At 36.2% G+C, this 27,044-nt stretch overlaps 1 protein-coding gene across 1 annotated transcript in view; it reads left to right on the top strand.

Moving 5' to 3' along the window:
* ERCC6L2 (ERCC excision repair 6 like 2) overlaps positions 1–27,044 on the top strand; it is a 136,830-nt gene that overhangs the window by 48,600 nt on the left and 61,186 nt on the right. The window contains 3 exon segments of the mRNA XM_017871507.1: positions 3,847–3,918; positions 4,536–4,681; positions 17,072–17,167. Of these exon segments, the coding sequence (XP_017726996.1) occupies positions 3,847–3,918; positions 4,536–4,681; positions 17,072–17,167 (314 nt within the window).

The raw sequence follows: 27,044 nt of genomic DNA, 5'->3' as shown, positions 1-27,044 counted from the left end.
TGCAGTTGTATCAGCATTTACTAGGTCACTGTGAACAGATATGGGTACTCAGTAGGTCCTTTGTAGTAGTTGCTTCAAATATACTTCAAATTTTCCTTATTGATATATTGGACTTATGGCCTCTTAATATGCGTGTACTGTTATCACGTAGCTAATAGCTTGTCTTCAAATGTTTAAGGAAATCACCTGCCAGAAATATAAAAGCTAATGCAAAAAAGGGGTGGTAGCAAATCTATTTTTGTCATCCATCTCTTTGGCTTTAATTATTTTAAATTAAAATATATAAAAGTCCGGTTTAGAACTGAGCACTTACTATCCCACAGTTTAAGCCAATAGGATATTTCCAGAAATTATGGCCTCCTCTGAAAACTGCATTAGCCATTATTGCTACTCATTTAGATTTTATTCCCTGTGACTCTTCACTAAAAAGTTACCAGTCTGGAAATTAAAGTTTTATAACTCTGCATTTTATATTTTTTATGTATTCATTAAATGTATACTTGTAAAATACACTTTTAAAGTTAATCTCCCTAGGAATAATAGTGTCTGATTAAGAGAATAATTAGATTTAATTTTATTTTAATTTTTAAGAGGGAAAAGGCAAGCATAAATTGTTGCCGGAGACTTGGTAGTATTTTTACATGTGAATGATGTGGGTAATTTACTTGCTTTGTGAGCGAGCATCCACCAAACAGATGGATAGTAATAAGGTAGGTATATATTTTTAGTACTGTGTTAAATCATTTGACTAACAGCATCATCTATTGATTTGGTAATGTAAAACTTACAGGCTAATCATAGAATCATTGCCTATTGGTTTAAGAACTCCAAGATTTGAGTTGCATGTACTTTTTGATTTCAGGTGATAAAAGATCTTTGTTTGGCTTGGCTTGTCATAGGTCAGCCTGCAGGTGCAAGGACTCTGAACAGAATGCCTGCTATAATCTTCATAGCTTCAAAGCTACACTCATGACCCCAGCTGTTTCTCTTGAGTGTCAGAGTTTTGACCTCAGCTATCATTCAAGGGGTTAGTCACAAGTTGCAATCATTCACCTGATGAAAATCTTCACTTTTCTTTCTGTTGAGAAATGCTGCAGAGCCACTTACTGTGGAGGGTGGGAATAAAGACTAGGAATCCAGCTTGGTGCTGCTGAAGTCACACAAGGGTCATGTTCGTCTTTCTAGGCCTGACTGGCCAAGTTGAGGAAAGTTAAGATCCAAGATTCCTTGCTGTTAACACCTCCAAATATATGATTCCTTTATAGGTGGATTGTCCTGTTCTGTGGAGGACAGCTGAGTGATAAAACTTTGGGTCTATATTGTTAAGACTCCAACATCTGTTGATTACATTGTCATTGTGGAAATTTCTGGGATCTTAATTTATAGTCATTCATTTAGTTAGTCTCTTTAAACTAGCCTAATTAAGACTTCAAGTCTAAAAACATTTACTTTTCCTCTGACTTGGTTTTACTTTAAAATATTTGAAAACACTTAAAGTTGCAATAGTTATGATACCACCCCAAACAATAAGAATGGATTTCTATACAATATATCCTTGATTTAAAATGTTAATATCTTAAGGAGAATGAAAAACCACAGACTGGGAGAAAATATTTAGCAGAACAATAAAGGACTGGTTTACAAATATACAAATAACTCTTAAAGCTCAGCAATAGGAAAGCAAACAATCCAGTTTAAAAATGAGCAAAGGATCTGAACAGATACTTCCCCAGAGAAGATAACAGAGATGGCATATAAGCATATGAAAAGATGCTCAACAACGTATGTCATTAAAGAATTGCACATTAAAACAGCAATGAGATACCACTAGGTACCTATTAGAACGGCCAAAATCCAAAACATTGTCACGCCCAAATGCTGGTGAGGGTGTGGAGTAACAAGAACTCCCATCTGCTGCTGGTGGGAACGCAAAAATGGTACAGTCACTTTGGAAGACAGTTCAGTGGTTTCTTACAAAGCTCTTAACCAAAAAATATTACCTTAAATACTCTTACCATACGATCCAGCAATTATGCCACTTGGTATTTACCCAAATGAGTTCAAATGAATTTATTGAGTTTTAATGAGTTAAAAACTTATATCGAGACAAGAACCTCACATGAGTTTATTCATAATTGCCAAAGCTTGGAAGCAACTAAGATGTCCTTCAGTAGGTAAATGAATTTAAAAAGCTGTGGTACAGCCATACTGTGGAGTACTATTTAGCAATAAAAAGAAATGAGCTATCAAGCTACCAAAATACATGGAAGAACCTTAAATGCATATTGCTGAGTGAAAGAAACCAGTCTGATAGGCTACGTACTGTATAATTCCAACTATATAGTACTATGAAAAGGCAAAATTATGGAGACAGTAAAAAGATCAGTGGTTGCCATGGGTTCTGGGGGAGGAAAGGATGAGTAGGTGAAGCACAGGGAATTTTTAGGGCCATGAAACAATTCTGTATGATACTGTAATGGCAGATACATCTCATTATTATTTGTCAAAACCCATAGAACTATGTAACCCAATGAATAAACCCTAATGTAAATTGTGGACTTTAGCTAATAATAATGTATCAATATTCACTCATCAGTTGTTACAAATATACCACACCAATACTAATAATACTTGATGTTATATTTTCTAATAATATTATTAATACAGATATTAATAAGAGAAAGTGTGGAGGAGGTTGGGAGTAGGGAAAGAGGAGCTTTGTGCATTTTCTACTCAGTTCTGTAAAACAAAAAATATTATCTACCAATTTAAAAAGTTAGTCTTATGTGAAACTCAAATTACATACTTCATATAGAATCAGTTGTTTTATTAAAAAATAAACTAAATGCAAATAAAACTTCATATGTTCTCCAAATATTAAAGTAATGTTTACCTGATCTATAACATTTTTATTTACTATTTGATTGGTTATCTGAGTAGAAGTTTTTTTAACTCCATAGCTTTTTTTGAGGGTCTAGGGGGAGGTAGAGGTCAAAGTTAGCACAATAGCTTCTCTTGATTAATTACATTGAGTATTTTTTTTTAATTTAAAAGCTTAAATGTTTATCATTAAATAAATTGTTTTAGTGTTTGTTTCGTCTTTCAGAAAATTTTCGACTTTGTATAGAAAATTTCTTTTCCCCTCTGTGGATTGCTTTTGCACGTTGTTCTGGAGTTGTCATTGCCAGATGTGGAAATAAAAATAACAGTGTGACTGTTATACACAAGGCTTTGGACTGTTTGCTTCCTCCTTAAAAGCACTGTGTTTGGGGGCAGATTACTAGCATTTTGAGGTCAAAATCAAATCTGGAAGTCAGAGCTTACTGTAAATAGAGAAACAAAGGGGAGAAAATGAGAAGAGGTGTATATCTGACTGATTATTCTAAGAAAATAAATATCAAGACTTTTAGAACCTAGATGTAATTGAACACATTTCATTACATCCATCTAGGGACAATTTAAATACTTCCTAAAAGGCATGCTGCTCTATAATTTAGTTTCTTAACATATTGTAGGTATAAAGAAAGTGTATTTTGGAAATTAAATTAATCCATTTAAATGCATCCCATAATCTAAAATGCTTCCTTTTTATTAAAACCAGATGAGATGAAATAAAAGTCTTTGGGAACTTTGCCTCCTTATTGACAATATGATGATGAATAACATTTGATGTAATAGCTAATACTTTATTTCTCTAACTTGAAAAAAATGAAAGGAATTAGAAAAGATGATTGAGGTTAGTATTGTATGAAAGTAATTTTAAAGAAATTCTCAAGTGATGTTTATATGTATAAAGTGTACTTTTAGTTGGAACTGGTTCACTGGTTTTCTGTGGTTCATTTTCAGGTCCTGCAGCAGCTTTTAAATCATTGCAGGAAAAACAGAGATAAAGTTCTTCTCTTTTCTTTTTCCACCAAGGTGAGTTTCATCTAAAGTATATCCTTGATTGGCCAGCCCTAACTTTTGAGGCATAAAGAATAAAGCATGTGCCTACATGACACCTTATAGCCACATTTTCTCTTATCTACACAGTAGGAAATAGTGAGGCAAGCAACTTGAAGTTTTTAAACAGACACTAAAATTTCAGTTGTTTTAGGGTTGCCAAATATCAAACTCAAAGATAGATTTTTATTTTCTGTTGATGTTCTTAATAATTACAATGTTTTTTAAGACATTTCAGATATTTTAGAACTTAGAAAATAGCACACATATATTTACGTAAATGATTTGACCAGTAATATTGTTTGTTTCTTAAAATGAAAAGATTCACATGCACCTTAGAACTTAAAGTATAAAAAAGAAAAAATGAAAAGATTGATTTTTAAAACAAGTTCTGAATGTTAAAGCCGTAATGTTGCAGGATAACGGGAATAAATATATGGGTCAGAAGTGAGAAAAATATTTATTGCTCTTGGAATTAGAAGAAAGAAATTATGAACACCAATAATTAATACTTAACAAGTCTCGACTTTGTAATGGTCTGAAACTTACTTAACCAAGATTCATGTTTGCCCATCTTCATACCTCTCCTTTAGTTGCTTGACGTGCTACAGCAGTACTGTATGGCGTCTGGGCTTGATTACCGACGACTTGATGGAAGTACAAAATCAGAGGAAAGACTCAAGATTGTAAAAGAGTTCAACAGTACACAAGATGTTAACATTTGCCTTGTCTCTACAATGTAAGAAAATTAAATTCAGTAACTTGATTTTTATCCAATTACTTTTGAGATTTAGGGTAATTTTTAAAACTGTTACTGGATTAATTTTAATGGCTATGCTTATTTAGCAGCAGCAAAAATACTATTATGACTGAAATTTCAATATCTTAAGTTTTAGCTAAGCTTTTCTCTCATTTCCTTTATCAACATTGAATTCCCCTGAAAAGTGTGGCTTTATAAAGGTAAAAATTAAAAAATTGATATTTCCTCCTGTGAATTTTCTATGGTAATGTTTTGACCCAAGTCTCCTGGTGAGAATAATCAGACTTCTTATTAACTGGATAACTGAGACTCACTGTAGCAGCAGTTTTCCCACCGTGTCAGGGAGCCCTTGAGAGCCCACTGGGGCTAGGGGCTCGCGTTTCCCTCCTCTGCCTCTACCTCATCTCAACTGGAGCAGCTCTGCAGTTAGAGATTTTATGAAAGGTAAATTGGTTCTAACCCCTAGGTATGAATATCCCTTTAAGACCTTTTAGAGACTGTACACACTTCTGAAAAGATTTAAATCAACATAAACACCTAAGTAAGATTAATCCCATTTTAGGAAGGAACAGATCAATAACTTTTGACATCCTGTGTAATAAGAATTTTATAGATTCACTCCCACTGTCTTTCAGAATTTCAGTGGACTTTAAAAATAAACATGTAAAATGCACAAAGTAAAAATTAAATCAAAATAGAAATTAACTTAAAATGAGGAATAATAAAATATGTTTATGAATGAGCTAACATTGTTGAGCACTTTAATTATTCTTGAATTCCCACCACTAAGGCAAATGGGGAAAAGTTTTGGATTCCCATTTTCCTGTAAATGAATGCAAGAGGTAATTTTTTGCATGCGTCCTTACGTATAGAGCACTAAATGACATAGATTACTGTGTTCAATTAAATTTCGTAAAACACATAAGCATTCTAACTGTAACGTGTTTCCAGTTGATAGATGCACTAAACAGCAGTTCCGATAATAGACTCTATAATGACAAGCAGTAGTCTCTCATCCCTCTTCTGCTCACTTCCAGCTCATTTGCTGAGATCCTCCATAAAGCTCCTAATTATCCCTTCACCTCTGTCAGAAATTGCTATTTAACCTATCCATTGAATTTTTTGCTGTAATCGTACTTGAAAAAACGTCTTTTTGGACGGCATTTTTGCTCTGTCTATTAACTCCTGTCCTTGGGGAGCTGATCCTGCTATTTGTTGTTTTCTCTGGCGCTTGCTTATGGGTGATGGCTTCTTCATGTTTGGTCACTGTTTTCTTTTGAGCTTATCTTCAGTGGGATTTTTCCTTCTGGAAATCCTTTGGAGACCGGTTGTAGGAGTTTTCCACTTGTGTGGTTTTGCTTTGGCTTCTGCTGGGCATCCTGACAAGACAAGGGAAAAAGTTTTGGATTCCTATTTTTCTGTGACAATTTGAATAATTTATTGCATAAGTCATTACATAAGGAACCTTGCATAATATAACAAATACGTTCTTCAGCTGTGTTTTGCAAAAGACACATAAGCTCAGTTTTTGTTTTGTTTCTATCATTTCGCAAGGGTTTATATTTGATATCTGTTGTAACAGAAGTGTTTTCACATTAGTTTAGTCATTATCTTGCCAGAGTACAAAGTCTTCATTATGTTTTAGTTATCAACTTTACATAACTTGGAATTTCTCTTAAGCAAGAGTATTAGGCTACTTTCACTACTCTGTCCCCCTTTTTTCTCACAATGATTGCTATTTTAAAATTATTATTTGTCTATAAACTACTTTTGTAACTTTCAATCTTTGCACTTCTGCATTAGATCCATTGAATTTCCTCTTAGATCTTTTTTCTGGATTCTGTGTCTTCTTTCTTGGTTTGCTGCCATATTTTACTGGAAAATGATTCAAGTTTTGATGTTCGGTCTGTTAACTTTCTACATGCCTTCTAAGTCTTTGTAATGTGTGGTATTAGCACTAGCACACACCTACCCACCCTTCCACTTTTGTCACCTGTACGTATTATCTGTTAACTGTTTTAACTTTTACATTGGCACGGGTATGTTTTCAGGCCCTGTACCAATAAACAGTTATTGTCCATAGGTTGGCTCTAAAATTTGGAGGCAAAAAACAGCGTTTACATTACTATGTTTTAATAAACTGAGCATCTTTAATGCAGGGGCAAGTAGTGCTATAAGAGAATTTATCTGAATGTTCATGACGTGTTGGTCAATTCAAGATTAGTCTTAACATCAACCTCATGACTTCTCTTTCCTAAGACTTCATCCGTGTTTTATGTTTGCACTGTTCAGTTCACTTCAAATTTCAATCATGACTTTTTCAGTCTTCCCCCCGCCAGTCTGTTTTTGCCCTTTGTAATAATCCTCAGTGTTACTAATTCACATTCACACATTCTCTTCTGTCGAGTCCTCTGTATCCTGAACCTGCCTCCTGAAACCTTTATTCCTTGGTTTCAATCTGTCCCAGTTGTTTTCTAGGCCTGATAAAGAACTGTCATGTTGGAGCTTTCTTTCACTGCTCTTCTGCATTGGATCTTTTTCCTGGGTTCCATGCTGTTTTTATTCTTGACTTGCCCCTTTGTTTTCCTAGGAAATATCCACCGGTAACTTTTTAAGCCAGGATATAGAGGAATTAAATTTTATGCATCTGTAAATATAGAAAATGTATTTTATTGCTCTCTCACTTAATTGATACTTTGTTGGACTATATTATTCTGGATCAAAAATCATTTCCTCTTAGATCTTTGAAGGGCTTGCAGCATTGTTTTCTGATAGGTGGTGTGGCTAAATGGATGCGCAGTGCCAATCTGATTTTCATTCCTTTTTGGGAACTCGTAAGAGTTTTTCTTCATCTACCGTATTCTAAAATGTCATGGTGATATTTGAGTCTTAGTGTGGATCTTTGTTCATTTTTTATGCCGGGTGCAGTAGGCTTGTATTCTGAAGGCTTATGTTTTTTTTTTTCAACTCTGGAAAATGCTTTTTTATATTTCTTTAACAATGACTTTTTTTCCTTCCTTTTTCTCTGCTCCCTTCCTCTTGCATGCCAGGTCGTCAGACTTTCAAGCTTTCAAACTATATTGGTTCTTTAAATCTCTGAACTTTTCTGTCAGATTTTGTCTTTTTGCTCTGTGTTCTGAGAAATGTCAGTTTTTGATCTTATTTTGTTTGAAATGATCACTTTTTTTTTTAAGACGGAATCTCACTCTGTGGCCCAGGCTATAGCACAGTGGTACAATCTCGGCTCACTGCAACCTCCGCCTCCCGGATTTCAAGCAATTCTCCTGCCCCAGCCTCTCGAGCAGCTGGGACTACAGGCACGTGCCACCACACCCAGCTAATTTTGTGTTTTTAGTAGAGACAGGATTTGACCATATTGTCCAGGCTGGTCTTGAACTCCTGACCTTGAGATCTACCTGCCTCGCCCTCCCAAAGTGCTGAATTACAGGGGTGAGCCACCAAGCCCAGCCATCACATTTTAATCTCAAGTTTTCTTGCTTTCTGACCTCTTTTGTTTTGGAGTTACCTTTTGTTTAAAACATCAATGTGTTAAATTCAGACATCAATGTAGTCATTTGATTCAGTTTATTTAAAGAATGATCATCTGGCATTTTTCCTGGGGTTTGTTTTTTTGGTTTTGGAGAATCAGTGAATTTATTAATAAGTTTGAAGAAGATTGGAGGTTTTAAGATATGAAGCTGCCCTCCCTATCCATAAACATGGTATCTCTTTATATTTATTTAGGTTTTCGTAGAAGCATTGTTCAAATGGATACTTCGTTTGACCTTTTATAATACTTAATGCATAATAATAAAACTTACTTCGTCAGACATGTTTGTAGAACATTAAGATGTAGTTAAGGTGTACTTTCTGATACACTTATTTGATACAAGAAGAGCATGTGGCAGACCTAAGGAATAAACAGCCTGCATACTCATTAGGTGACTCAAATACCAATCCTCAGTTTGAAAAGAGCAATATTCAGTTTTTTTTTTTTTTTTTGCTTAACAAGTAACCTTTTGCCATTAACCATGTAAGAACAGAGTGACAAGTTTTAAAGTTGAGGTTTGTGAGTTGTATTATCATCAAACGGAGAATTATCTCATCTGCAGAGAGAGAGTCTAGGGCTTTGTTCTTCTTCTTTAATGGGAGCTTTGCTTCTTCAGCAAGGACTGAAGTTATAACTTCAGAATGTCTTGGAAGATTGCTACCTCAACTAGTAGAGATCTTACCTGTGGCTCCTATGGCATCTGAGATGGCATCATACATGGTTATGCCTGACCTTGCCATCAAGAAGGTAGCTGGAATAGTTGATTATATTTATTCGACATATAAACCTTTAACTCCTTTTCTGCTTTTCTGGTGTCTAAATTCCACCCAATCCCCTAACTTACCCATTTTTTTAAATCCTTTCTAATACTTTCTCCCTATCCCACCTCACTCTTAGAGTTCAAGTCTCTATGACATCTTCATGGTATGTCTAATAAGCCGTTTTCCAAAGGAGAGAATTCAGTTTCTACTGAGCACTGAACTTCAAATCAGGACATTTGGGTTTGAATCGAGACACTTGCTACTTAGGAGACCTTGAACAAATTAATTTTTCTGTTTGTCAATTTCCTCGCCTGAAAAATCAAGATATTTTGCTTATAGAAGTCTTTAGAACAGGCCAGGTGTGGTGGCTCAAGCCTGTAATCCCAGCACTTTGGGAAAGCCAAAATGGGTGGATCACCTGAGGTCAGGAGTTTAATAAGACCTGCCTGGCCAACATGGTGAAACCCCGTCTCTACTAAAAATACAAAATTAGCCAGGTGCAGTGGCTCATGCCTGTAATCCCAGCTACTCAGGAGGCTGAGACGGGAGAATCGTTTGTACCCAGGAGGTGGAGGCCACAGTAAGCTGAGATGGCACCACTGCACTCCAGCCTGGGCAAGACAGAGCAAGACTCCATCTCAAAAAAAAAAAAAAGAAGTCTTGAGAACAAGAGAACTAGCATATATGAAAATACCTTGCATAGTTCCTGGTATATAGTAGATGCTCAGTAAAGGTTAATTTATTTGCATTTTTGATAGAAATTGTAGGAGAAAAGATTATCATCATTTTTCTTTCCCTGGATGATTAGCATCCAGTGTAATGCATTATCTAAGTATGAGTTGTTTTGTGATACAATGTGGGCAGCTGATGAGGGAAAATGACAATGTGAAGCCTCACAGAAAAGTCTGAAAGGCAGCTGGGCTTAGGAAAACACTTGAGGAAGAGAAGGAAAATCATTGTGTTCTTGGATTTTGGTTTTGCCTTCTCTCTGTAAAAATGTAAAATTTATCATTGTTGTCTTACACAGTATTAAATATAGGATATGTAGGTCAGATAGTTTAAAACATGGAAAGATCACAATTGTTATTTAAAGTTATATAGGCAGCTGGAATCTTCAACTCAGTATATAAACGTTATATACATTCAGTTTTGCCAAAAGTTTCCTTTAGAAATTTTATTCCAAAAGAAATGAGTAGTATGCTGATAGAAAAATGAATCTAGCAAAACCAGTACGTAATTTTATACTAATAATAAAACTACCAAAAAATATATCTTTAGTGACTTCTCTTCACTGTTACCTTAACCACACGTGAAGTTAAATGAAGACAAAACTTTTGGCTTCCAAAAGTGGGTTATTTTAAGTGGCAGAAAGACTCTGTAGCATGAATACTAGGCACACCTTCGTTCTTGGTTTTGACTTTCAGAATCATACACTAGTTGACTACAAACAGCTTTCTAAGCAAGCCATATCATTTGAACTACAATGCTTTCTTCGTACTTATTAACTTGTAAAGATTAAGTTAAGGTTTTGGGGTACTGTACTGCAAAAGTAAAATTTTCCAGATGATATTAAGTGCTTCTAGGTAGTTTAACACAAGGAATCATGAGCTCTGAGAGGATCTGAAGAAACATCATTTTCTGTCTCTCATAACATTATCCCAAAACACTGTCAACTCTCCCAGAAAAATGAGGACATTGCTTTTGTTATGTACGCCAAGAGAAAGAGATTCTAAACTCTTTTCAAATAAATAATGAGAATTATATTATATGCCGGTTATTAAAATCTGCCTTTACTGCTTTATTTTGTCTCAGTCTCACACCTTTTTGTTCAACTATTAATATTGTCATGGACCCTTAATGTGCAGCAAGAAAAAGATGAGAATTTCTGCTTTTGAAGAGCAGTGTTGGGCGGCGCATGCTCTACGGAGTCAGGTGTGAAGATCGTAGGCATTTAAGAAACCGATAGATCAGAAAGTCCCATGGAAGGGTGGTGATATTTTAACTGTTCTTTGGAGATAATATTTTGTTAAAAAGAAAAGGAAAAGCAGGTTTTGGCAAAGGGCATTTTAGGCAGAGAGAATAGCATAGGTACCAAAATGACTAGAGAACTTACGTGGTTAGTGTTTAGGATTTGTGGAGGCAACAGCTTGGGTGTATGACTCCATAGGAGAACTCATGGGTTATTTTAATGAAGCTCAGTTTAACAAAGAGAGTGTAAGTATCCACTCTGTGACAGGGCCTGTCAGAGAGTGACAGGTCTCTCAAAGTTTGTAACTCAAAAAGTAGAGGGGTGCAGGAGTTTTTCAGAAACATGTAAAAGGATAGTTCAATACAGTATGGTGAATGCAGGGTAGGAGGAGGCACAGAGAAGAGAGATTTAGTTCAGGCTTTGTTAGTGACACTTGAAGGACAAGGAGAAGTTAGCCAGGTAAATAAGAGAGCAGAGAAAATTGTATGAAGGTAACTTGAAGTGTTTTGGTCATTTGTGGGATAGGTATCAAGAATGACTGGTGTGATACCAGCTGCAGAGATGGTAGGCCTGGTCACTGAGGCCTATTGGTCTCTGATGAATAGGAATTAATGGGTTTTAAACTACAAACAGCTTTCTAAGCAAACCCTATAATTTGAAGTACAATGCTTTCATACTTACTAACTTGTAAGGATTAAGTTAAGGATTTGGGGGACTATACTGCAAAAGTAAAATTTTCCAGTTGAGTGGTACACTTAGTTCTGTATATTCTGTGCTTAAAATAATTTTTATGTAATGTGAGAATGGGCATGGATGTAAGGTCTGAAGTAAGGGAGGACAATTAGAAGGCCAATGAAGTAATACATGCAAGTGCAATCTGATAGCTCTAAAAAGGGCAGTGGTGACAGCAATGGAGAAGGGACTCAAGAGAAAAACATTTCTGAGCTAAATGTGACAGGACTTGATACTGGTTAGCTTTTAGTGGGAAAGAGAAGTAGTGATGGAGAAGAAAACGTCTATAATGATACTTAGCATGGCTTTTGACTTTGATGAGTGAGTATATGTGTGGTATCACCAGCCCAAAGAGGAAGTATATGGAGAAAAAGAGCTCTGGGCCCAGGGAAGTATTAGATGTAGCTCGTTATAAAATGAGCGTTGATGCTATTTCGTCTTGTTCTCTTCCTTTCGGAGAGAGAGCGTGTGGCATCCTGTTGCAGTGTAACTCTTGGCGCTCTCTGTATTTACTATGACAAGCCTGAAGTATATGCAGTAGCACCCTGACTGCCTGCATTGTGATCAACATGTGGTGTGGAAATAATATGTACTTAAGAATCCATTCTGTGTTAAGGCTATCTGGATGTTATTGTTCGCCATATTTTTAAATTAAACTTTTTATTCTGAGATATTTCTAGATTCACAAGTAGTTTTAAGAAATAATACAGAGTGATCCCAGGCCCTCTTTACCCAGTTTCCCCAATGTAATATCTTGTAAAACGGTAGTACATTATCACAACCAGGATACTGACATTGATACGGTGAAGAGCATAAGATTTCTATCACAAGAATCCCTCATGCTGTCCTTTAATAGCCACATCTACTTTCCTCTCTCCCCTTTCTCCCTGAGCCCTAGAAACCACTAATCTGTTCTCCATTTCTATAATTTAGAATAACATAAGAACGTTACGTAAAGGGAGTCATAAAGTATGTAACCTTTTGGGACTGGCTTTTTTCACTCAGCATACTTCCCTGTAAATTCATCCAGTTGTTATATGTATCAATGGTTCTTTTCTTTTTATTGCTCTTAGTATTCATGATATGGATACCAGTTTGTTTAAACATTCACCTGTTGAAGGGCATCTGGGTTGTTTCCAGTTTTCAGCTATTACAGATAAAGCTATTAACATTTGTGTACACATTTTTGTTTGAACATTAGTTTTCGTTCCTCTGGGATAAATGATAAATAGTGCAACTGCTGCATTACGTGGTAGTTGCATATTTTGTTTTATAAGAAGTTGCTAAACTGTTTCCAAAGTGGCTGTATGGTTTTATATTCCCAACAGCAGTGTGTGAGTGATCAAGTTCCTCTCCTTTTTCACTAACGTTTGCTATCACTATTTTTTTTATTTTAGCCATTCTGATGGGCATGTAGAGACATGTTATTGTGGTTTGGATTTGCATTTACCTAATATCTAATGATATTAAACATCTCTTCATGTGCTTATTGTATAAAGCTGGTGTTAATGCTTCTGTAAATGGTAAAATTCTCCAGTGGAATCATCTGGGCCTGGAGGGGGTTATTTTTTTCCCTAAGAGTTTTTTAAATACATACTCAATTTCTTTAATGGTTATAGGACTATTCAGGTTGTCTGTTTCATTTAGTTGAGTTCAGTGGTTTGCAGTTTTGAGGAATTGTTTTCTTCTAGCTTGTTGAATTTATGACCATAAAATTTTTTATAGCATTCATTTATCCTTTTAATAGCAGTAGGATATGTAGTGATATCCCTTACTTCATTCCTAATATTGGTAATTTTTGTATTTTCTTTTATCTTTGTCATTGCTAGTTTAGCAACGAATCAGCTTTTTTTCATTGATTTTCTCTATTATTTTCTGTGTTCAATTTATTGATTCTGCTTTTTTGTTATTTCCTTCCCTCTGCTTGCTTTTTTTTGCTGCTTTTTCTGGTTTTTTATTTTTTTTTTTGAGGCGGAGTCTCGCTCTGTCGCCCAGGCTGGAGTACAGTGGCCAGATCTCAGCTCACTGCAAGCTCCGCCTCCCGGGTTTACGCCATTCTCCTGCCTCAGCCTCCCGAGGAGCTGGGACTACAGGCGCCACCACCGCGTCCGGCTAGTTTTGTATTTTAGTAGAGACGGGGTTTCACCGTGTTAGCCAGGATGGTCTCGATCTCCTGACCTCGTGATCCACCCATCTCGGCCTCCCAAAGTGCTGGGATTACAGGCTTGAGCCACCGCGCCTGGCTTTCTGGTTTTTTAAAGGGAGGACTTCAGATGATTGGTTTGAGACCTTTAGCTTTTTTCTAATATAAGCATTTAGTGTTATAAATTTTCCTAAGCCCTGCATGTTTTCATATGTTGTGTTTTCATTTGTGTTACATTATCATTTATTTCTCCTTGTATTTTTTTTCACAATTTTTTGGGATTTCAGATTTTGTTTGACTCATGAGCTGTTTAGATGTATGTTGTTCAATTTCTAAGTGTTTGGAATTTTTTTTTGTCGTCCTCCTGAAATGTGTTGCTAGTTTGATTCCATTACTGTTAGAGAACATACTCAGTATAATACCGTTATACTCAGTATATATCCGTTTAATTTCAGTTCTTTTAAGTTTGTTGAGGTTTGTTTTATGGCCCAGGATTTGATCTACCTTGGTGAATGTTCTATAGGAACCAGGAAAAAAAAAGTGTGTGTATCGTGCTGTTCTAGGTGGAGTTTTCTGTATATGTCGTTTAGATCCTGTTGGTGGGCCATTTTGTTCTTTTCTATCCTTGCCAGTTTTCTCTCTAGGAGTTCTACCAGTTGCTGAATGTGGGATGTTGAAATCCTCAACTATAATTGTGCATTTGTCTGTTTCTCTTTTCAGCTTGATTAATTTGACTTCATGTATTTTTCAGCTCTGCTGTTCTGGTGCTGTTTGGTGTTTTGGCAGATTGATCTTTTTGTCCTTATGCATTGTCCCTGTTTTCACTAGTAACTTTCTTTGCTCTGACATATACTTGGGCTGATGTTAATATAGCCAGTTTTGCTTTTTTCTTTAATAATTGCCTGGTTTATCTTTTATCATCCTTTCACTCTCAACCTAGCTATGTCATCATATTTAAAGTGGTTTTTTTTTTTTTTTTTTTTTGTGGAGAGCATATTGTTTTTTCAATCTACCTTGCCAATCTTATGATTTTAAATGGTGTATTTGGGCCATTATATTGAAGGTAATTATTTATATTTTTTATTTAACTTTTATATTTTTATCTCCTATTTCTAGTTCCACTGTTTCTCTTATTTAGACTTTTTTTTAGGATTCTGTATTTGTTTATGTATTTGTTTTGTCTATGTTTGTTAGTATATTGCTTTGTGTAGCTTCCTGGTGGTTGCTCTGGGTATTACATTGTACATAGTAACCTCTCACAGTCTACTGATAAACAGGTTTACTAGTTTGAATGACATATAGAAATTTTACTTACATTTAAGCTTCTTTTCCTACTCCACTTTTAAGATATAATTGTCTTAGATATTTCCTCCACATACCTTAAGCAGCATATCAGATTGTGTTGCAGTTTTCCTTTAACCATGAAAGTGATTTATGAAACTCATGAGAAATAAAGTAGTATTTATATTCACCCCTATTTTAACCTATTCTGATCTTCCTCTTTCCTTTCTGTAGTTCCAAGCCTTCTTCTGCTATCTTTTTTTCTCTTCCTTATGAACTTTCTAGCCACCAGTCTTTTAGGTTAAGTCTGCTGGTAACAGGTGCTCTTAGTTTTCCTTAGTCTAAGAATGTCATATCTCCCTTCCCTTTCTGAAGGATATTTTCACTGAGTATAGAATTCTGGGTTGACAGTTCCTTTCTTTCAGCACTTGAAAGATATGCCACTTTCTTCTGATCTCCATGGTTTCTGATGTTTCTCTCTGTTGTTCACATTTCGTAATTGATATTGGTTCTTGATTCTGTCTTTTGTCTTTTCCACTGTAGTATTGAGCCCATTTGGCAAGTTCTGTATTTCAGCTATTTTCCATTCCAAAATTTGTATTTTGCTCTTTATATCCTTTTTTTTTTTTTTTTTTTTTTTTTTTTGCTGAGACTCAATTTTTTGTTTGTTTCAAGCATGTTTGTAATTGTTGAAACATTTTTTTGATGACTTTGTTAAAATTCTTATCAGGTAATTCTAACATCTGATTCATCTCAGTCTTATTCAGGCTGTAATTTTCCTGGTTCTTGGTATAAGTGATTTTTTTAATTGTATCGTCGTATCTTGGACATTTTGAGTATTGTGTTATGAGACTCTGCATCTGATTTAAATCTTCCATTTTAGTATACCTCCTCTGACACCATGGCAGCCAAGTAGGGGTGGAAAGCCAGGTTCCATATTTGGTCTCTGCTGATAGCCTGAGAGGGAAGTGCTTTACTACTGGTCCCACCTGGCGTCCCCTGACACCATGAAGGGAGACCCTGGTATCATTGGGCAGAAAATGAAAGCTCTGGCTCCTCACTCATGCTTCTGTGACACCACCCTAGCAGGAATCCATGGTAGTGTCTCATGATAGCCAGGCAAGAGTAGAAGTCGAGCATACTCATTCATCCTTTGGTGACTAAGGTAGGGATGGGGTCACAGATTGTTCCTTGGTGTTTGGCAGGAGTAGAGTGGTTATTGTCTCACATTTTTCTGCCTTTCAAGGCTATACCTTTCCTGGTTCTTTGGCTAAAGGGAAAAGGCTCTTTTGGGATTTTTTTTTTTATTTTTTTTTTTTTTTTTTTTTTTTTTTTTTTTTTTTTTGTCTGTGACTTTTGGCATTTCCGACAGCTTGGGATATGTTAAGAACCCAGCCTGTGGTATCTTAAGCAAAAAGGAAAGCTAAGCTTTCACTGTCATGCCGTTCCTTAGGCCTTGTAGTCCCTAGCCTGCCTATCTTCTCCGTACCTTTCAGAGTTTTACGTTTATTTTCTGTGTAATATCCAGAGTTTTAGCTGCACTTAGTGGAAGAAGAAGATGTGCATCTATTCCTGAATTGAGTTTTTAAATGTATATATTACTTTATTTAGCTAGAATGTACTAACAGTTTTAAAATTATATTAGGAAAATCTTGCAGAAACAGTATTTGAGTATCACAAAAAAGTAAAACCAGCACAACCTATTTACATGGCCTCTAATGGTCAGTTTCTAAGGGATTTTCTAGAGTGGTAGAAATAAAATTGTGCCTTAAATATTTTATTTGTGGCATATTTGTATTTTAATCACCACCTTACTTTGATGAAATTAATGAGATATTGTACTGTTTTGGCTATAGAAACCTGGCACAGTTGAGTTATAGCACAATCAGTTTTTGCTGTTCTAATGTGCTTTTTTTTTTTCTCTTTACTCCAGGGCTGGTGGACTAGGCCTCAATTTTGTGGGTGCCAATGTTGTTGTATTATTTGATCCTACTTGGAATCCAGCCAATGATCTTCAAGCCATTGACAGGTATAATACTGACAAAATTTAAAGTGATCTGCGAACTTAATCTAAAAATACTCTTGAACTTTTAAGGTTGCTTATACTATGACTATGTTGAGAAGAAAGGGGAAAACTTGTAAAACGTATATTTAAGATAATCCTGACCTTCTCAAGCCAAATAACAGTCCAAAATAGCCATTTATTTTTCATCCATCTCAGAATCCTGTTAATATGACAGAAATGTAAATTCCTAATACTGCAGGAAAATAGGATAGTTCTATACTAGTAGATTAGAAGTTTTGAGAAACTCCTGGAAGATAAAAAGCAAGTAGAATCTGTGATCAGGATATCAGCAGAGAAATACTACAAAGTCTACAGGAAAGAATACAGAAATTTTAAGCATGGGGTTGCAACTACAGTATGTGGGAGTAGACAGAGTGCATCCTTCTGGAAAACTGATAATGTCCTGACTCTAATACAAATTCCCCTCCCACACCCTACTTTACAGAGAGTTTGGCTGTAACAGGTACTCTTTGATTAAAGCTGAAAGAATAATTTTACACATTTTATAAATAAATGGGGAATCTGACTATAGAAAGCTTCCTAGAATGGGTGTTGGAACCAGATCATAAAGCCAGAGCAAAGCCTGTGGTACTTCCAGATCTCCCTAGGACATGAAAAAGGGAAATACACGTGTTACCTGTGTGAAAACACAGACCGGCTTTCCAGTGATTCACCTAGTCATCATTTTAATGATGAATGGGAAATGAAGAATTATGAAACATTTTAATAAAGCTAGCCTAGCAAGAAAGCAAAGGGCAAAGGTGAAAACAGACATTGAAGGGAATAAAATAAGAATAGGATGCCATTATACAACATATAATGAGATACAACTTCACACACATTGGGATGACTGTTGTAAAAATAAAAGCAACAATGGAAAACAACAAGTCCTAGTTGAGGATATGGAGAAATTAGAACCCTTGTGCATTGTGGATGGAAGTGTCAAGTGGCACAGCTGCTGTGGAAAACTGCATGGTGGTTCCTCAAAAACTTAAACATAAAATTACCACAAGATCCAGCAATTACACTTCCACTCTGGGTATAAACCAAAAGGAATTGAAAGCAGAGACTGAAGAGATATTTGTACACTCATGTTCATAGCACCTATATTCACAATAGCTAAAACGTGGAAGCAACTCAGGTGTCCATCGATGGATGAATGGATAAACAAAATATGACATACACATAAAATGGAATACTATTCAGCCTTAAAAAGAAATGAAATTCTGATCATTGCTACAACATAGACAAACCTTGAAGACATTATGCTACATGAAATAAGCCAGCTATGAAAGGACAAATATTGTATGACTCTGCTTTTACGAAATACCTGGAATAGTCAAATCCATAGAGATAGAAAGTGGAACAGTGCTTATTAGGGGATAAGGATAGGGAGGAATGGGGAAGTATTGTGTAATGGGTATGGAATTTCAGTTTAGGATAATTTAAAAAATTGTAGCAATGGATAGTGACGATGGCTAGAAAACCAAATTTATTACCGTTGAACTGTATTCTTAAAAATAGCTAAAATGGTAAATCATGTGATGTGTGTTTTGCCACAATTAATTTTAAAAACTACCCAAGGTGATTATGATACAATTGGTTCTCAGCTCCACTTTGAAAAACACTGGATATTAGGTGTAAAGCTTGCACAAGAAATAAGATTACCAAGAAAATGTAATTATTTTAGTACTTGATAGGAAATACATCGTTGTGTTGGGAAGATGGGGGAAACTCAGAAAGCATGACCAATGAAGTGTCAGAAGTAAATCCAAACATAAATATTAATATGTTGAGACTCTTTTTAGAAAGAATGAAAAAAGTGGGGCTGGCAGAAAGGAAAAATTAGACTCAGGTTTATGCTTATTATGAAACATGTATGTAAATAAAAAAGACACAGAAAGTTGAAAATAAGATTAAAAATTCAAAGCAGGGAGATGGTAACAATCCTGGCTAACATGGTGAAACCCCATCTCTACTAAAAATACAAAAAATTAGCCGGGCGTGGTGGCGGGCGCCTGTAGTCCCAGCTACTCGGGAGGCTGAGGCAGGAGAAGGGCATGAACCCAGGAGGCGGAGCTTGCAGTGATCAAAGATTGCGTCACTGCACTCCAGCCTGGGCGACAGAGTGAGACTCCGTCTCAAAAAGAATAATAAATAATAATAAATCAACGAGGCTAAATAAGTATATAAATTACTTAAATAAAAGTTATCTACCATAATTTAATAACTGTATACAGACACATCTCATTTTATTGCACTTCACTTTATTGGGCTTCACAGATAATTGCCTTATTTACAAATGAAAGGTTTGTAGAGATCCTGAGTCAAGCAAGTCTTCCAGCACCATTTTTCCAATGGCATATGCTCACTTGTGTCTCTATGCCACTTGTGTCTCTGTGAGAATGTACGTTTTTCATTATCACATCTGTGATGGCGATCTGTGATTACCGATCTTTGAAGTTGCTATTGTATTTGTTTTGGAGCTCCATGAACCATGCCCTCATAAGACGATGAACTTAATTGGCAGATGTTGTGTGTGTTCTGACTACTCCGCTTACTGGCCATTCCCCTGTCTCATTCCCTCCCTTAGGCCTCTCTTCCCTGAGACACAGTATTTAAATTAGGCCAATTAATACCTCTGCAATGGCCTTTAAGTGGTCAAGTGAAAGGAAGAGTTGCATGTCTGTCACTTTACATCAAAAGCTAAAAATGATTAAGTTTAGTGAGGAGGACATGCTGAAAGCCAAGGTGGACCAAAAGCTAGGCTTCTTGTACCTAATAGTTGGCCAAGTTGTGAATGCAAAGGAAAAGTTCTTGAAGGAAATTAAAAGTGCTACTCCAGTGAACACATGAATGACAAGAGCACCAAACAGCCTCATTGCTGATACAAAGAAAGTTATAGTGGTCTGGATCAAAGATCACACCAACCACAGCATTCCGTTAAACCACAACCTAATCCAGAGCAAGGCTCTAAAACACCTCAGTTCTTTGAAGGCTGAGAGACACAAGGAAGTAGCAGAAGAAAAGTTTGAAGCTGCAGGGATTGGTTCATGATGTTTAAGGAAAGCAGCCACCTCTATAACAAAAAAGTGCAAGGTGAAACAGCAAGTGCTGATGTAGAAAAACTGCAGCAAATTAAGGTACCTACATTAAACAGACTTTCAATGAGAACAAAACAACCTTATATTGGAAGAAGATGTCATTGAGAACTGTAGTCACTAAAGAGGAGAAGTCAATACCTGGCTTCAAAAGATAGGCTGACTCTCTTGTTAGAGACTAATGCAGCTGGTGGCTTTAAATGGAAGCCAGTGCTCATTTATCATTCTGAAAATCTTAGGGGCTTTAAAAGTAATGCTAACTCTACTCTGCCTGGGCTTTATAAATGGAACAACAAAGCCTGGGTAATAGCATATCTCTTTACAGGATGGTTTACCAAATATTTTAATCCCACTGTTGAGACCTACTGCTCAGAAAAAAAATGATTTCTTTCCAAATATTACTGCTTATTGACAATGCCCGTAGTCACCCAAGTGTTCTGATGGAGATATACAAGGAGAGTAATGTTGTTTATACAATAACACAACATCCATTCTGCAGCCCATGGATCAAGTTGTACTTTTGACTTTCAACTCTTATTAAGAAATACAATTTGTAAGGCTATAAGCGGTCATATGTAGTGATTCCTCTGATGGATCTGGTCAAAGTCTATTGAAAACCTTCTGAAAAGGATTCACTATTCTAGATACCATTTAAGAATATTTGTGATTCATGAGAAGAGGTCAAAATATCAAACAGGAGTTTGGAAGAAGTTGATTCCAACCCTCGTGGATGATTTTGAGGAGGTGGACTTTAGTAGAGGAAGTAATTCCAGATGTGGTGGAAATAGAGAACTAGAATTAGAAACAAAGCCTGATGATGTGACTGAATTGTTGCAATGTCATGATAAAACTTTAATGACATTGGGCACAATGGCTTATACCTGTAATCCCAACATTTTGGGAGGCCAAGGCGGGTGGATCACTTGAGGTCAGGATATCAAGACCAGCCTGGCCAACATGGTCAAACCCCATCTCTACTAAGATTAGTCAGGTGTGGTGGTGTGCGCCTGTGGTCCCAGCTACTCAGGAGGCTGAGAATCGTTTGAACCCGGGAGGTGGAGGCTGCAGTGAGCCAAGATAGCACCATACCCAGGCAGGATGTATACCCAGAAATGTCCTGAGAAGACTTTTAGCCTTCACCCTATGCTGTCCCCAAGGCTTAAGACACACCCTGCTAATTAATTAAGATCTTCCATACCAATTTGCAAAGACTAGGGGAGTTGGCTGCCTTTCCAAATGGTAGTTTTCATGAAAAGACCACAAGACATTAAAAAAAAAAAAAAAAAAAAAACACGGAAAGGAAGGGAAAGGAAAGGAAGAAAATACGGCTTATTCAGAGTAACAAAATAAATCTCCAGAAACTAACTGTCCCTGAAGCAAAACAGGCATTGGAGCTCTAGACAAAGACTTTACAATAAGTGTCTTAAATACTTCAAGAGTGAAAGTAAAACACAGAGAAAGAACTAGTGAGGAAAAGGATATATGAGCAAGGTGAGAATATCAACAAAGAGATAGAAATTAAAAAAAAGAGAGAAACAAATTCTGGACATGAAATTCAATTTTGAAATGGAAAAATTCACTAGAGGGGTTCAACAGCAGACCAAATAGGGAGAAAGAGTCTGCAAACCTGAAGATAGGTTATTTGAAATTATTTAATTTGAGAAGCAAAACAAAAAGGGAAAGGGAACATATGGGACACTATCAGATGGACCAATATATACATTATGGAGGCTCAGAAGAAAGGGGACAGGACAAAAGGGTAGATTCAGAAATAATGAAAAGCTCTCCAAATTTGAGGGGAAATATGGATGTACAAATACAAGAAGATCAACCGAGTCTAGATAGTACAAACCCAATGAGATCCACACTGTGGCACATTGTGATCAAACTGTCCACAAAGACAGCATCTTGAAAGCAACGAGAGAAAAGCAACATGTCATGTACAAGGAATTTCCATTCAGATTATCAGTGGATTTGCCAGCAGAAACTTTGCAATCCAGAAGGCAGTGGAATGATATATTTAATGTATTGGGAAAACAAAACAAAACAAAAAAACCATCAACTGAGCAACAAAGAAAAAGTGTTTACCGAGAATTTTATATTGGGCAAAACTGCCCTTCACAAATGAGGGTTGAGATACTTGCAGACAGACAAAAACTTGAGGGAGTTCATTACCAGTAGACCAGCCCTGTAAGGAATCCTAGCCCTGGTGTGGTGGCTCACGCCTGTAATCCCAGCACTTTGGGAGGCCGAGATGGGTGGATCATGAGGTCAGGAGTTCAAGACCAGCCTGGTCAAGATGGTGAAACCCCGTCTCTACTAAAATACAAAAATTAGCCAGGCATGGTGGCAGGTGCCTGTAATCCCAGCTACTTGGGAGGCTGAGGCAAAGAATTGCTTGAACCTGGGAGGCGGAGCATGCAGTGAGCTGAGATTGTGCCACTGCACCCCATTCCAGCCTGGGCGACAGAGCGGGACTCAGTCTCAAAAAAAAAAAAAAAAGAAAGAAATCCTGAAGGGAGACCTTCAAGATGAAATGAAAGGACACTAGACAGTAACTCAAAGTCACACAAAAAGATAAAGATAGATCTCCGGTTAAGGTAAGTACATGGACAAACATAAATACCCGTATCATAATTCTGGCTTATAATTCTGCTTTTTCATTTTCAGGATTTAAAAGATACATGCATAAAATAATTATAAATCTATGTCGATAAGTACATTGATATCAGTGTAAGATGAATTGATTTAAGGTTGTTACAACTTAGGATATTATGTATAATCCTTATGGTAACCACAACGAAAGCATCTAAAGTATATGTAAAAGGAAATGAGAAAGGAATAAAAATATGTCACTAAAAACATCAATTAAACACAAAGGAAGGCAATAATGGAGGAATTTAGGGGCAAAATAGTTATAGGACATACAGAAAATAAATAAAGTGGCAAAAGTGAGTTCTTCCCTATTCTTAATTATTTCAAATGTAAATGGATCAAATTCCCTAATTAAAAGATGTAGATTGGCAGAACAGATTTAAAAAACAGTGTCCAACTGTATCTTATCCATAAGAGACTCACTTTAGATCCAAGAATATATACAGGTTGAAAATAAAAGCATGGAAAAAGATATTTCATGCAAATAGTAACCAAAAGAGAGCAGGGGTGGTTGTGTTAATATTAGACAGAATAGACTTCAAGTCAACAACTGTTAGAAGAGAAGAAAGGCATTATCTGATGGTAAAAAGTAGATTCACCAAGGAGATTTAACAATTATATACATAAATTCAACAAACAATAGAGCCCCAAAGTGTATGAAGCAAACTTTGACAGAATTGAAGGGAAAAACAGCTCTGCAATAATAGTGGGAGACTTCAATAGCCGACTTTCATGATGGGTAAAACATTCAGACAGAAGATCAGTAAGTAATGAGAGGATTTGAACAACACTATAACAGAGATGTATAGAATTTTCCTTCCAACAACAGCAGAATATGTATTTTTCTCAAGTACACAGTGAACACTCCAGGATAAATCATGTGTTAGGCCCCAAAACAAGTTTTTAAATACATTTTAAAAGATTGAAATCATTCATTTTTTTCCAATGACAATACAGTGAAACTGGAAATCAACAGCAGAAGAAAAATTGAAAAATTCACAAATATATGGAAGTTAAACAACACATGCTTAACGAAAGGGTTGAAGAATAATTCACAAGGGACATTAGAAAATAGCTTGAAGTAAATGAAAACACACACCAAAACTTACAGGACGCAGCAAAAGTAATGCTAAGAGGGAAATTTATAGCTGTAAATGCTTACGTTAGAAAAGAAGAAAGGTCTAAATCAACAATTCACTTTTCACCTTAAGGAACTAGGAAAAGGAAAACCCCCAGAGCTAGCCAGAGGAAGGAAACAACAAATGTTAGAACAGAGATAAGTAAAACAAAGAATAGAAAAGCAACAGAGGCAGTCAGTGAAACCAAGAGTTGGTTCTTTGAAAAGATCAAGAAAATGGTGGATAAATATTTAGCTAGATTGACTAAGAGAAAAGAAAGAAGACTCAAATAATTAACATCAAAAAAAAAAAGGAGACATTGCTACTGATTTTACAGAAATAAAAAGGAGTATAAGAGAGTACTGTGAACATTTGCATACCAACAAATTGAATAGTCTACATGAAATGGATGAATTGCTAGAAATGTACATCTAGGAAGAATGTCATGAAGACGTAGAAAACCTGAATATACCTATAACTATTTAAGGAAATTGAATCAGTAATCAAAAACCTCTGAACAAAGTAAAGCCCAGGACCTTAAGACTTTACTGATGAATTCTACCAAGCATTTAAAGAGTCTGCACCAATCCAGCTGGGCACAGTGGCCCATGCCTGTAATCCCAGCATTTTAGGAGGCTGAGGCGAGCGGATCACGATTTCAGGAGTTCGAGACCATCCTGGCCAACACGGTGAAACCCCGTCTCTACTAAAAATACAAAAAGTAGCTGGGCATGGTGGCACATGCCTGTAATCCCAGCTACTCAGGAGACTGAGGCGGGAGAATAACTTGAACCAGGGAGTCAGAGGTTGCAGTGAGCCAAGATTGAGCCATTGCACTCCAGCCTGGCGACAGAGTGAGACTCTATCTCAGAAAAAAAAAAGGAAGAATTTGCACCAGTCCTTCTCAAACACTTCCAAAAAACTGAAGAGGAAGAAACCCGTTCCAATTCATTCTCTAAAGCCAGCATTACTCCAATACCAAAATCAAAGACTGCGAGAAAGAAAACTACAGACCAATAATCCTTGTGAATGTTAATGCAAAAATACTCTGTAAAATGCTAGCAAACTGAATTCAGCAGCATATTGAAAGGATGATACACAAAGTAGGATTTATTCCTGGAATTCAAAAATAGTTCAACATCCTTCAAAAGTCAGTGTAATACACCACAGTAACGAATGAAGGAATAAAGACACACAGTCATTTCATTGATGCGGAAAAGTATTTGACAAAATTCAACATCTTTTAAAGATGACAAAACAACACATTAAAAATAAAAGGAAACAAGCCAGGCACGGTGGCTTACACCTCTTGAGGTCAGGACTTCAAGGCCCGCCTGGCCAACATGATGAAACCCCATCTCTACAAAAAAAATATCAAAATTAGCCAGGCATGGTGGTGTGCTCCTGTAGTCCCAGCTGCTTGCTTGGGTGGCCAAGGCACGAGAATCACTTAAGCCTGGAAAATGGAGGTTGCAGTGAGCTGAGATTGCAACACTGCACTCCAGCCTGGGCAACAGAGTGACTCCGTCTCAATAAAAAAAACAAAAAGGAAACTACTTCAACGTAAGGTCATTTATGAAAAACCCAGAGCTAACATCGTCCTCAGTGGTGTCATGATTGAATTGTTTTTCCTCTAATATCAGCTACAAAGAATGGATACCTGTTTTTGCTAGAAAAGGACAAAGATTGTATGATTTCGTGTTGTACCTAGAGTCATCAAATTCACAGAGACAGAAAAGAGAATGGTAGTTGCTAGTAGCTGGGGGACTGGGGAATGGGGAGTTACTGTTTAATGAGTACAGAGTTTCAGTTTGGAAAGTGTCTATAGCTATATAGGTGTTATAGTTGCATTACAGTGTGGATATACTTAATGCCACTTAACTGTACACTTAAAATTGCTTAAAATGATTTTTGTTATGTATATTTTGCCACAATAAGAGGAAATCAAGAGAGAAAAACTTGCTATTTAGAAATAACAATGAAATTACTGTGGATCAATATTTAAATTCTGATGCTAATTTCAATTTTTAAATTCATTTATTAAAAAAGAAAGTAAAAGAATAATTTAGAAAACTAGAAAAGGAACAAAGTAAAGACAATAGAATTATATGCGTTATTACATTATTAAGATAAAAACAAGAACATAATATAAATATTAACTAATTCATTGAAAAGAGTAAAATAGAGACACTTGAAAAGTCTAATCTGAGGGAAAAAGGCAAATACATAGAAACTCTTAAGAAGCAGAAAGGCCATCTAACCAATAACAATATTTACTTATAATAATACTTTGTGTACAATTTTATTCAAATACATTTGGAAAAATGAGGACAAAGGAATAATGCCTACACTTACTGAGTGTTTATGATACAGTAGGAACTGTCACTCTTGGTGCTTTCCATGGATTATCTCATTTAATACTCAGAATATCCTTTGTGATGGGCGCTGTTAATACCCATTTTACTTATGAGAAAGCTGAGGCACAGTGCACTTAGGTAACTTGCTCCGGGTCACAACCAGTAAGTAGCAGGGTCAGGATCTGAATCCATGCGGTCTTAACTGCAAAGCTAACACTTTTAATCAGCCTCTCTCCACAGACAGCTGTCAAGGAAATTGGTCAAAATGAAAACCACAGAAAAATCTCCCTCCGCCCCTTTTTTTGGTCTTATGACATTTGTTGTATTTTGTACTTTTTCATTAGGTCATCGAGACATATTAATTATCCCAGTATTCTTCAAAGCACAGTGTACTGTGCTTTGGTATTCACTGAAAGTTAGTTCACAATAAAACTGAGTAACTAGCATTCCTTTTCCTCTCCCTCTCCTTCCACTGACTCTGACAGCAGGAACTAAGAACAGAAATAAAGCTAATGACCTACCTATTGTATAACAGTTCCTCAACACTTTCCACATGGTGAAAGACTCATCACTTACAAATCCTTGCTTTATGGATCAAGAAATGATGAAG

The sequence above is a fragment of the Rhinopithecus bieti genome, unplaced genomic scaffold (genome assembly GCF_001698545.2).
Source record: "Rhinopithecus bieti isolate Rb0 unplaced genomic scaffold, ASM169854v2 scaffold_6063, whole genome shotgun sequence".
NCBI classification, from domain to species: domain Eukaryota; kingdom Metazoa; phylum Chordata; class Mammalia; order Primates; family Cercopithecidae; genus Rhinopithecus; species Rhinopithecus bieti.
This window is presented reverse-complemented; position numbering and strand designations above follow the sequence as displayed.